A 13,091-nucleotide genomic window follows, 5' to 3' on the forward strand; every position below is an offset into this window, starting at 1 on the left:
CAACTGACGCCCCAAATATCTGAGAATTGATAGCCACAAAAACTTCCAACGGTACATTGACTCTCCTTCCTGGATTATTGTGGGTTTACGAAAAGATTTGATTTTGATTTTTAAAAAAAAATTTGATTCTTTATTGAACATGTCATAATAAAAACAAAACCAAACCAAAGATCTTCCTGTTGACAAAATGTCTCATCACAAAAACTGCAACTAAATTATTTAAGGTGTCTTTTGAGACTGCCTACTGCCTTAAATGTACTCCACACTCACTTCTGTATGGACTTCCATGTGCCTCTCAAGACAACAACTTCCCACAAAAACTGCAATCAAATGGCGTCACTGTTGAATGGACTTTTTGAGTGAAAGAAAATATTTATCTGCTGGGTAAATCTTTCTCCAAAAATAGTACAACTAAATGGTTTATCCTGTGTGTGGATTCTCAAGTGCTTAAAAAAATTCCCTTAACATCTTTTTTTTTTTTTTTAACCACTGGACGCATGGACTTTCATATGTTCATTACAACCCATTTTTAGTAATTCTTTTTACCATAGGTAGCACAGTCAAATGTTTTTTTCCCCTGTATGGATTCTCATGTGTTTTTTAAGATTACTTTTATATCCAAATTGTTTACCACAGGTAGCGCAGTCAAATGGTTTCTCTCCTGTATGGAATCTCATGTGGTTTTTAAGATTACCTTTATATCTGAAGTGTTTACCGCAGGTAGAACAGTCAAATTGTTTCTCTCCTGTATGGACTTCCATGTGGTTTTTAAGATTACCTTTAAATCTGAATTGTTTGCCGCAGGTAGCACAGTCAAATGGTTTCTCCCCTGTATGGATTCTCATGTGGTCTTCAAGAATCTTTCTTTGCCCAAATGTTTTACCACAGGCAGCACAGTGAAATGGTTTCTCTCCTGTATGGACTCTCACATGGCGTTGAAGAGTCTCTCTTCGACTGAAGTGTTTACCACAGGTAACACAGTCAAATGGTTTCTCTCCTGTATGGACTTCCATGTGTCTTTTAAGACTACCTTTATATCTGAAATGTTTACCGCAGGTAGCACAGTCAAATGGTTTCTCTCCTGTATGGACACTTGTGTGGTCTTTAAAATCCCCATTATGTTTAAATGTTTTCCCACTCTCTGCGCAGCATGGAGACTTCTTACCAGTGTCACATTCTTCATCACTTAAATGAACAGCTTCACTGTTCAAACCTGACTCCGGTGCTCTGGTTTCTCTCCAGTCATCATCGTCTTCAGTCTCAGCAGACGACACTGAGACCTCATCATCTGTATCTGGCTGAAGATCTTCAGGCTGATCTGAGTCCCTGTCTGGCTCAGATCCTCCACAGTCGTCTCCATCAGCCTCTATCTCTACCTCGACCTCTATCTGTTCAGCTGAGCTGCTGGATGGAAGCTCTGCCTCAGTTTGTCTTTGATGAGGTTGTAGGGACTGAGGTTTCTCCTCCTCTTCGTCACTCCTCACGTGAACAGAAGTGAGGGGAACTCTGGAGTGGTCAATAGTTCCTCCTTTTCTTCTTTAATATGTAGACTCTCTGGGTTCTCCTGATCCAGATTAGTGGTCAATTCAGGAGGATCATCTGCTTTAATCATCAACAGGTGCTGATCACCTGCAGAAACAATAACACACACATTATGAACAACAGTGTCTTCATACTGTCACTCATATAACTGGTGTCCGTATGAACCCCAATTATCTTCTCAGTGGACACCAACAGCTTCTCCTGCAGCCAACTGCACCCATTCATCAATCAGTAATCCATAAAGTCACGCTGATCAAACAGAATCCTCCAGTTACCACAATCAAAGTACACCTTCATAGAAAATGACTACTAGTACTAGTAGTAGGGGTGTCACGATTCTCCAAATCCTCGATTCGATTTGATTTTCGATTTTAGGGTCACGATTCGATTCTCGATTTTTTTTCTTTTTCTTACAGCACAGAGGCCTATGCTATTTTCAGACTAGTCTAGTCAACGATCATTGGTTTTATTCATCAAATTTTGTACAGTAAATTTTATTTCAAAAGATGGGCTACATATAAGTGATGCAATTTCCATAATGTATCACATTAGGCACTATGGTCACATTTAAGTAATTTATTTACAACATAAAGGTAACAATTTTACCAAGAATGCCCCCAAAATCATGATCCAGGGGCCAAGAGAGAGAGAGAGAGAGAGAGAGAGAATGAGTGTTGTCTCGAGAGAAAAAGTAAAGGAGAGCTTGGACCAGTGACTGAAAGACAAAAGACGCCGGTGCAATGGGGACAACAGGCAGTTGTAGCTTTGCGGGGGGCGTCTATCCTCTCTTTGACTTCGATGCTCTAGACTATGACGTAATTTGATCGATTTCGATAAAAAATCGAAATCGTGACACCCCTAACTAGTAGTAATAAAATACTGAAGACTATTGGACTCTAACCAATGCCCTAAGAGCCCAGAGATATATCAAAGCTTTCAGACCAATTACTATTGTTACTCTTAAGTAGAACTAACAAGTTTATTTACACTGCTCCAACGGATTCTTGTTCTACATGACCACAACTACCTCTGTGGTGATTTTCAAATTGTTTCACTGTACCATCTTTTGATAATCTGATGCTGAAGTCATACACAGCATACAGTACAATGTCTGCCTCCATTGGCAGATTAGAATATTCATTAAAAATAAGAATCAAATTGTTTTCTAAGAACTTCAACAGATTCTTATTCTACATGACCCCAGCTACCTCTGTGGTGATTTTCAAGATGTTTCACTGTACCATCTTTTGATAATCTGATGTTCTCATGTGTGTGTGTTTGACCATATTCCAGGTCATCCAGACATCCCTGCAGCAGCCCAAATCAACCGGTCATTTTAGGTTGAAGGGGTGGGCGGTCTGCCTGTCCCCTAACCCTACTGACATACTGAAGCAGACAAGGGCGTCAGTTTACTTTGAAAAGTGGTGGGGACAGTTTTTTTTTAATTCTCCGCCGGACCGCAGCAAAAAAAAAGAAGAAGCCCGTAGTTGTGTTTAGAGACGTGACAGGTGTGGCATGACAAGCTGGTGATCATTTTATTTTTTTATAACATCTATGCACATTGAGAGTGAGTGAGAAACAGAGAAACAGCGGGTGCACACCAGATGATTGCCAACCGGCAAAAACTGAAACGAGATGGTTATAGAGAGGAAAAACACAGAATATACAATATATATCCAAAAGACTTTGTCCCGTCGTCACGACGTGAGCGAGGAAGGTTTAGTGATGAGGACTGTCACTGTCAGCAGCTGCTCCAAACAGACACGTTATAAACTTTACTTTGAAGGGACAGATTAGATGTTGATTTTGACTTTGCACCCAAACATTAAGCATATATCGGGTGCTGTCTCATCCGGTACAATCGACCCCGCGTGGAGGCAGCCCTTCAGTTCGGTGTCTGTTTTATTTTTCACGTGAGCCGTGAGCTTCGTCTGTCAAGCTGGATAGACGGATCGTACCAGACAGGAAGTCGGGCACAGAAAAGGCGAGAAAATCCGGTCAATTTTCAAAATAAAATGATGATTACCGGTAATGAAGTTGTTGCTGTCCGTCTATAAATATTTGTCAGTTGCGTCTGCACACGAGACACACACACACATCCATCCATACAGAGCTAGAGACAGACCTGTGTGTGTGGAAAACCCGAGTACAGACGAGTGGAGTTGGTGTTTTACCGGCGAGGAGAGAGAGAAGCAGCTCCCTGTGCGACCAGCCAAGCGCCTGCGAGGACCAGGCTGTGAGAACTCTTTAATCGCAGATTGTTGCGAGTTATTGGCTCCGGCTGAAGCTCTGCGCCGTGCACACTGTTTAGGCTGCCTATTTTGTCATAGTTTATCAACGTTTTTTCGTCATTCTTCATTAGGATAATGTTAAGTTAATTTTGTGGTGGGGACAAAATTGTTCTTGACAAAAAGTGGTGGGGACATGTCCCCAGCGTCCCCAGCGTAAATGACGCCTATGGAAGCAGAGCATGATCCCCTCCCTTCAGAAACTGGGCCCAGAGCAGTATTCCAACATGATAACGACCCCAAACACACCTCCAAGACGACCACTGCCTTGCTAAAGACACTGCCAATGGAGACAGACACTGTACTATGCTGTGTATGACTTCAGCATCAGATTAACAAAAAAGTTTTATAGTGAAGCAGCTTCAAAATCACCACAGAGGTAGCTGGCAGCACCTAGAACAAGAATCTGGTGGAGTTCTCAGAAAACAATTTGATTATTATTTTTAATGAATATTTTAATCTGCCAATGGTGGCAGAAATTGTAGGCTACTGTATGCTGTGTATGATTTCAAAAGATGGTACAGTGAAACATCTTGAAAATCACCACAGAGGTAGTTGTGGTAGAACAAGAATCTGGTGGAGTTTGCAGAAAACAATTTGATTTTTTTTTTTTTAAATTAATATTTTAATCTGCCAATGCGGGTAGACATTGTACTGTATCCCGTCGATATAGATTCCTGGGTTTACGGGGTGTCCTTGAATGCACCATGAAGCCGTTCACACGCTTTACCGTACGAGACGATGTAGACAGGCACTCGATTTTAAAGTGAGCTTTTCCGAAGCGTAGCTGGCGTGACCGCAGTAAAATACTGTAGTACAACATGTCCTCTTTATCTACAAACCGAGACTAGCATGATGTTAATGGATTTAAAACTGAATCACCAACCGGTTTTGTTGAGAAGGACTCGAGGCTGCAGGAGAACATCCAGCAGGTTCCTCTGCCGCTCGATCTCCTGCCTGAAGCCCGAAGCCTGCGCCTCGTAGCCGGCTACGACTCTGTCCACGGCCGCTAAGATTTCCTGGGAGGCGGCGGTGAGTCTCTGGGTAACGAATCCTCTCAGAAACTCCACCTCAGACATTTCACTCAAACTCCAGGTTAGTCCCGCCCGACAACTAGGCTGTTTTGAGTCGTAGACTCATGGCTCTGCCCAAACGTGACTCTTCTTGCTGGCGGCTGGTGTCCAGTTCTTCTTCTCAGGCAGTTTGCTTCCCATTTCCAGGGAGCACTACCGCCTCCTACTGCAGGAGTTTCAGACCAGAGAATGGGCATGCAGTTCTATTCTTCCAAGAGAAAAAGGAGAAAACACACACAAAATAAATTCATACTAAACTTATTCCCATTAACCCGACGTTACGTAAAAAACTCTAACAGATGTTTCGTGACTTCCTTTACTTCAGTCCAGAGAGTACAATGTAGGTGCTTGGTTTAGAGACTAACGTTTATAAGCAAACAAACATTGGACCGCCACTGTGTCCAAAATAAAGTATTGAATTGAATTGAATTCCCTTTGATTTATTTCATGATTATTTTTCTATTCACTTAATTTTAAATAGTAACTGCTTCATTTAAGTGATTTGTCCAATACGGACCTTTTATTTTGAAGTTCTGCGGGTAGGTGATGCAGCCCTTTGTCTTGTTTTGAGTTTCGCGGGCCTCAGACAAAGGAGGACACTCATCAGATTTGACTCTCATAATTAAGCTTCTCTTGTGACGGGTACAAGGTATGTTTTGAGTTTTAAGTAGTAAAATGTGATTTGGTCGATTTGATGACAAGAAAGTGTTTGAAAGTAGCTGTTGACAGTGATGGCAAAGTTAGCTTGCTAGCTCAATTAGACAGCTACTACTACTGCTACTGCTACTCCTCATGTCACAGTGATGTAAGTGCTCCTCTTAATGTGGAATACAGTTGAATGTTTCAATTATCTGTCCTTTAGCCTTAACAGTGCTCGATTAAAAAAAGGGTTTAAAGAAAAGAAAATTAAATTCCTGTTAAAATTAGGAGGTCAGCTTCTGGAAACAACGGAAAAAATGAAATCACTTAGTTTATACATAAGCTGCAACCATTGAGCATCTGAACCATAGTGAATTGAATGTAAATTTTATTGCCATCTGTTTTCATATCTACATGTTTTGAAAAGGCTCCTGGTGGTACGCAAGGGCTCCATGTTGTCTAATGTCCGTTAATGTTTAATGTATTGTTAGTTTTTTATGTGCTTTATTGTTGTATTGTTGTGTGTGTGTGTGTGTGTGTGTGTGTGTGTGTGTGTGTGTGTGTGTGTCCATACTGTTAATGTTTTATGTGTATTGTTAGTTTTGTATATGCTGTATTGTTTTGTGTTGTATGTATCCAGGCTCCCTCAATAAGCTTTTGGTAGCTTCAATGGAAGTACAAGTTGTGTGAATGGTGTGAATGAACAACCTTGAATACAAACATCAGTGTGCTTCACCATGGTCTGACTGCAGTTTTTCTTCAGTAGCTTCTCCTTCATGGATGCTGACGACCTGTGACCTCCATGAAGAGTCATGACAGAGGTGTATTGTCTTTATAAGTGTAAAATAAGAGTCTCACAAGTGACTAGCTGGTTTGTGTTGTTTACTGCCAAAACATGCTCTGACGAAATCACGGTTGACCCCGCCTATCTTTATGACAGTAACTTTGGATCTGAAGTTTATATATTGATCTAATAGTCGTTGATGTGTGAGTTTAATTGAATATGGCTATTTGTTCATCTTTTCTGTCTAGAACGGGCTATTCCTTTAAATTTAATGCTGGCGGTACTATAGCTTTAAGAGTCAGCAGCCTCGGACGCTAGGAAGTGAGGTCATTGACCTGAGTAGTGAACTCCAGGCTAGCAGTGGAGACACACGGTTTTTTACCGTGTCCCGTCCTGTTTTGTTTAGAAAGCCAAGTTTATGGATACTTGAGTGACACTTGTGGAATAAATCTTTTTTCTAACATCACCTGGACTTCGAGTGGATTTTTTAAGGACAACAGTGTTTTGGACACAACCTGATCTCACAGAAATGCGTGAAATGACCACGAACACCTAGTACCAGATTCCGTGCTCCTTTCACGTAATGTGTTATATTACGTGAAAGAAGCACGGAAACAGTCTCCACTGAAAGCCAATGAGTCCAAATTCCGTGAGATGGCCACGCAAACCGTGTCGTGGTGGATGCACGCATTTTCAGCTTCAAAGACAACACAGTGCGTCAACAGCCTGACGAACGGTCACTGTCCCTCCTCGTCACATGCTTAGGTGCCCGGTTTTTTTTTTTGTTTTTTTTTTACTTTTCCTTAAAGCTTTATTGAACCTGATGCTGCTGTGTCTGACGTAGTTTACAGCAAGGACGTCCTTTCGGTTATCTATTTATTTATTTATTTAGTGATCATGGTGTTTGGTGCAGAATAATCAATCAATCAATAAATAAATTAGGTCGGAAGCTACGTCAGACCGGGGGGGGTGGGGGGGGGGGGGGTGGATTCTACAGGTGAAGACCACTTCCGCGTTCAAAAAGCTGCTCTGTTTAATCAATATTCTGAAGAAAGATCTGATTATTAGCCATAACGCTGTAACCATCCAAGGAAGACTGTGTAACAATATTATGTGCTTCTGCTGAGTCCAAAAGCCCTGTGTAATATCAACTTTATTTTAAGAAAACACGTTTTGTTTCCAATGTCATATCACGGAGAAGCACTACATTACCCATAATCCTCATATTTATCAGCGACGTGTCTGATTGGTTGAGCTTGCTGTTACCAGCAAATGAAAAAATAAAACAAATTGAGCTTATATTATTTTCTTAGTAACTAAAAGGTCTTAACATCTTTTTTGTTTTCAACATTGAATAAAAAAAACGGTGCTATATTGTTAAAATTCAACAATAAAGTGCATACAAGTTGGCTTGACTTCTTTCTTTTTTTCTTTTTTTTCATAATTTTCACCAGCATCTTTCTGGTCCACATCACATCACATTTAATGTAATTTAATTCAATGAGTGACATTTTATTTTTTATCTGAAAAACATTATTATGAATTCAAGGGTCAGAGGTAACTGATTAGTGTTAAATTTAACCTTTTTGACCCTGTTTCCTTGAATAAATCACTAAGACTTTGATGCGGGAAGCTGAGATTTTGATTTGATTTTGTTCAGAGCACTAGGGACAAAGTTTCTGTAGAATTTCAGACCTGTCGGACCTCCAGAAGGGTCACAGCTGACCGTCCAGGCTCGTTTCTCGGCCTTCAAAGCCTAGATTTAGAAGCCTTTTGTCTAATAACCAGTGGCGGCTGGTGCTAAAATAAATTGGGGGGGCGTCAGATAAATAAGATAAATAAAGAGCATTGCTAACTTCACATCCAGCAGTAAACAGCAGTCAGCAGCGGATCAGCTGATCTCTCCCTCCGTACAAACGCTCCGTTCTGATCTAGCCCCACTGGACTTTCAAAGTAAAGGTGACGCAGCTGAAAATTAGTTAGGCTAAATAGTGAAACAGCGGCGCCTTTATAGCCGATTTTAGGATGAAACTCTGAACATAACCTGAAACAACAGATTTTTCTTTTGCTGCGGCCGCCATTGTCTCCTGTCTTGTTGTTGTTTTCTGTCTGCTCCGTGTGCACGCCATGGATGTATTATATTAACGGTGCACGCGGGTGAGTCTGTAGCTGTTTGAGTGACAGGCACGTCGCCGCTGCCAGGGGAGTGACTTTGATTGACAGGTCAGGTATCATGAATCAATCCGATTGGATGAAAAAATGACCCAAACGCGCTGATTGGCCACGGGCGCAGAGAGCTGCGCCCGGAGGAGAATCTTGAAGTGACCAATTAGAGACCAGCATGAAGTCACATGGAAGCCAAAAGTTTAAGAGCCCACATACACACTCATTAGGCCGGCACCCCTCGCTATTGAAATGTATGAAACAACCCAGAATAAACCCAATATGGAATGGAAAGGCTTACGAATTTCAAAGTAAAACCCATTGTATGAGTGAACACTGAACAGATATGGTAATTACTTTTTATTATATTTATGTTTACTGTGTCTACACTTTTTTCCTGAAATTTTGATGGGGGCGGCGCCCTAGCGCCCCCTATTGACCGGCCGCCACTGCTAATAACGTTATACATCCTTGGGGTTATAAGGCTGAAAGTTTCATGTATTTGTCCGGGGGCCTAAGGCCATCCACCATGTGCAATTTCAAACCCGTGCGACCTTCACAAGTGTCAAAGGTCACTGATTTGTGACCTTTTTGACCCCGTTTCCTTGAATAAAACACCAAGACTTTGATGCGGGAAGCTGAGATTTTAAAATGTGGTCCAGAATGTCTAGTAGATTGTGTGTGCAAAGATTCAGAGCTCTGTGACATTCAGAAGGGTCACAAATAGCCAAAAAGCAATGCTGCTTTCTCTGACCTCTTATTAAAGGAGAAATGTTGCAATTCTTTAATAGCTTCCAGATGCTTTGGCCTATCAGGCTGAATTTTTAGCTAAAGGAGCTGGTGTACGATCAGGAAGTAGAGGAGCTGTGCATAAAGCCAATTGGTAAGTGTCAAAGGTCACAGGGGTCAAACATCAAAGTGAATCCAGCCATTCCTGCTTTTTCTCAACAAAACATACACGCTTTAAGTTATCATCATGAAATATTAATAGGTTGTATATCAGAGAGTCCTCTATCAGAATATTTTGGTCCCGTTGCTCTAGGGGCCCCGGGGGGCCACTTGGCTTTCCCATGCTCCCACAGAGTTGGGCCTTGGGGTGATGGATAAGGGCCTCACCATGAGTCCACAGACCAAGTTTCAAGTGATTTGGTCGGTTTCTATGGAAACGGCGGCCTCAAGGATACAGAGGAATGCGGCTGTTTGAAGCCCCGCCTCTCGAAAAGTAATGGCTCGATCAGGACCAAACACACATCTACGCGTTCGTCTTGGGCCCCCGAACCATGTATTACGAAATCAGAACTGTACGACTTTTGGAAATGTGTTTTGTCTGTTTCGGCTTTTCTGACTCTGTGTCTGTCAGACTTATAGCGTGAGAGACCCTCTTAGTCAGAAAAGCCAAAATAGACAAAACACATTTCCAAAAGTCGTACAGTTCTGATTTCGTAATATATGGTTCGGGGGCCCAAGACGAACGCGTAGATGTGTGTTTGGTCCTGATTGAGCCATTACTTTTCGAGAGGCGGGGCTTCAAACAGCCGCATTCCTCTGTATCCTTGAGGCCGCCGTTTCCATAGAAACCGACCAAATCACTTGAAACTTGGCCTGTGGACTCATGGTGAGGCCCTTAACCATCACCCCGAGGCCCAACTCTGTGGGAGCATGGGAAAGCCAAGTGGCCCCCCGGGGCCCCTAGAGCAACGGGACCAAAATATTCTGATAGAGGACTCTCTGATATACAACCTATTAATATTTCATGATGATAACTTAAAGCGTGTATGTTTTGTTGAGAAAAAGCAGGAATGGCTGGATTCACTTTGATGTTTGACCCCTGTGACCTTTGACACTTACCAATTGGCTTTATGCACAGCTCTCCTACTTCCTGATCGTACACCAGCTCCTTTAGCTAAAAATTCAGCCTGATAGGCCAAAGCATCTGGAAGCTATTAAAGAATTGCAACATTTCTCCTTTAATAAGAGGTCAGAGAAAGCAGCATTGCTCTTTGGCTATTTGTGACCCTTCTGAATGTCACAGAGCTCTGAATCTTTTGCACACACAATCTACTAGACATTCTGGACCACATTTTAAAATCTCAGCTTCCCGCATCAAAGTCTTGGTGTTTTATTCAAGGAAACGGGGTCAAAAAGGTCACAAATCAGTGACCTTTGACACTTGTGAAGGTTGCACGGGTTTGAAATTGCACATGGTGGATGGCCTTAGGCCCCCGGACAAATACATGAAACTTTCAGCCTTATAACCCCAAGGATGTATAACGTTATTAGACAAAAGGCTTCTAAATCTAGGCTTTGAAGGCCGAGAAACGAGCCTGGACGGTCAGCTGTGACCCTTCTGGAGGTCCGACCGGTCTGAAATTCTACAGAAACTTTGTCCCTAGTGCTCTGAACAAAATCAAATCAAAATCTCAGCTTCCCGCATCAAAGTCTTAGTGATTTATTCAAGGAAACAGGGTCAAAAAGGTTAAATTTAACACTAATCAGTTACATCTGACCCTTGAATTCATAATAATGTTTTTCAGATAAAAAATAAAATGTCACTCATTGAATTAAATTACATTAAATGTGATGTGATGTGGACCAGAAAGATGCTGGTGAAAATTATGAAAAAAAAGAAAAAAAGAAAGAAGTCAAGCCAACTTGTATGCACTTTATTGTTGAATTTTAACAATATAGCACCGTTTTTTTTATTCAATGTTGAAAACAAAAAGATGTTAAGACCTTTTATTTACTAAGAAAATAATATAAGCTCAATTTGTTTTATTTTTTCATTTGCTGGTAACAGCAAGCTCAACCAATCAGACACGTCGCTGATAAATATGAGGATTATGGATAATGTAGTGCTTCTCCGTGATATGACATTGGAAACAAAACGTGTTTTCTTAAAATAAAGTTGATATTACACAGGGCTTTTGGACTCAGCAGAAGCACATAATATTGTTACACAGTCTTCCTTGGATGGTTACAGCGTTATGGCTAATAATCAGATCTTTCTTCAGAATATTGATTAAACAGAGCAGCTTTTTGAACGCGGAAGTGGTCTTCACCTGTAGAATCCACAACCCCCCCCCTCCTGGTCTGACGCAGCTTCCGACCTAATTTATTTATTTATTGATTGATTATTCTGCACCAAACACCATGATCACTAAATAAATAAATAAATAGATAACCGAAAGGACGTCCTTGCTGTAAACTACGTCAGACACAGCAGCATCAGGTTCAATAAAGCTTTAAGGAAAAGTAAAAAAAAAAAATAAAAAAAAAAACGGGCACCTAAGCATGTGACGAGGAGGGACAGTGACCGTTCGTCAGGCTGTTGACGCACTGTGTTGTCTTTGAAGCTGAAAATGCGTGCATCCACCACGACACGGTTTGCGTGGCCATCTCACGGAATTTGGACTCATTGGCTTTCAGTGGAGACTGTTTCCGTGCTTCTTTCACGTAATTTAACACATTACGTGAAAGGAGCACGGAATCTGGTACTAGGTGTTCGTGGTCATTTCACGCATTTCTGTGAGATCAGGTTGTTTGGACACGTGTAAGCCAGGAATACCTGCTAGCCAACATTAGCCATTACATTAGTAAAAAACCTTCTCCTTGTGGTTTAGCCTGTGGACCAGGAGTACATTGGAGTTTGTGGATCCTGGAACGGAAAGGAAAAGCTCTCTGTAAGGACTCAAGTAAGTGCAGCTGCTGCTGGAAAAGACTAATGTGTGGACTGAGAGCATTATTATGCTAATTAGCGCTGACGACCCGCTAACGACTCACGGACGGTGCGCTAACGATCCGAGGACGGTTATCCTTTGTGTGTGCTTTGGAAGTCATTGGAACACTTTGTTGTATTAAGCTAACAGCAGCTAGCATGTGGAAAGGGCTAGTCTTGTCTTAGGAATCATGGCGGAGGACAAAGATTCAGCCACATTGAAAAGACGACAAGTGAAACCTACAGTCAAAGCTATGGAAGAGGCGTTACAGAAGAAAATACGGTCGAGGAAAGCTGCACTGACTCAGCTTACAACAAAAAAGAATGAGATGCTTCATTTAATGGATGATGATGGCAATTTGGAGGTGATTAAGACCAAGCTGGTTGTTGAGTTCAATAAGCTCTTCAGAGAGTTTTGTGAGCTGAACATTTCTGTTAAAGAGTTGTTTCAGCAAGTTACCTCAGAGGAAGAAATGAACAGTGATCAAGAGAAGTGGTTTAAACCAAAATCTGATTCATTCAAGAGCTTCGGTGATTATGTTGATGGTTGGATTGCAGACGTCCATGAACGTATGGAGGAAGCAAGAGAAGTTAATGAAAATATTAAACCATGTGATAGCATATCAGAAGCATCATCAAAAAAGTCCAAAAGGTCTAAGGCAAGCTCTGGTCGTTCTTCTGCCTCGTCGGCACGCTTGAAAGCAGAACTGGAAAGGGTTGCGCTTTTGGCAAGGGCAGCAACACTGAAAAAGAAGGAAGCCTTGGATAGGCAAGAAGTAAAGCTGAAAGCTGAGAAAGAAGACCTTGAGCTTCAGACGGCTTTAGCTGCTTCAGATGCTAAACTTAAGATTTTGAAGAAGTTTGAAGAAGCTGATGCTCTAAAAAAG

General features: G+C 41.6%; 1 protein-coding gene across 1 annotated transcript in view; it reads right to left on the reverse strand.

Annotated features, from left to right (window-relative positions):
- Window positions 1-1,480: 1,480 nt before the first annotated feature.
- The window catches only part of LOC146976712 (uncharacterized), a 59,306-nt gene continuing 47,695 nt past the window's right edge, over window positions 1,481-13,091 (reverse strand). The window contains exon 3 of the mRNA XM_085794660.1: window positions 1,481-1,629. Coding sequence (XP_085650786.1) covers window positions 1,481-1,629 — 149 coding nt within the window. The remainder of the gene's footprint in view (window positions 1,630-13,091) is intronic.

The sequence above is a fragment of the Trachurus japonicus genome, chromosome 13 (assembly GCF_045865225.1).
Source record: "Trachurus japonicus isolate A0001 chromosome 13, Traja_1.0".
Taxonomy (NCBI): Eukaryota; Metazoa; Chordata; class Actinopteri; order Carangiformes; family Carangidae; genus Trachurus; species Trachurus japonicus.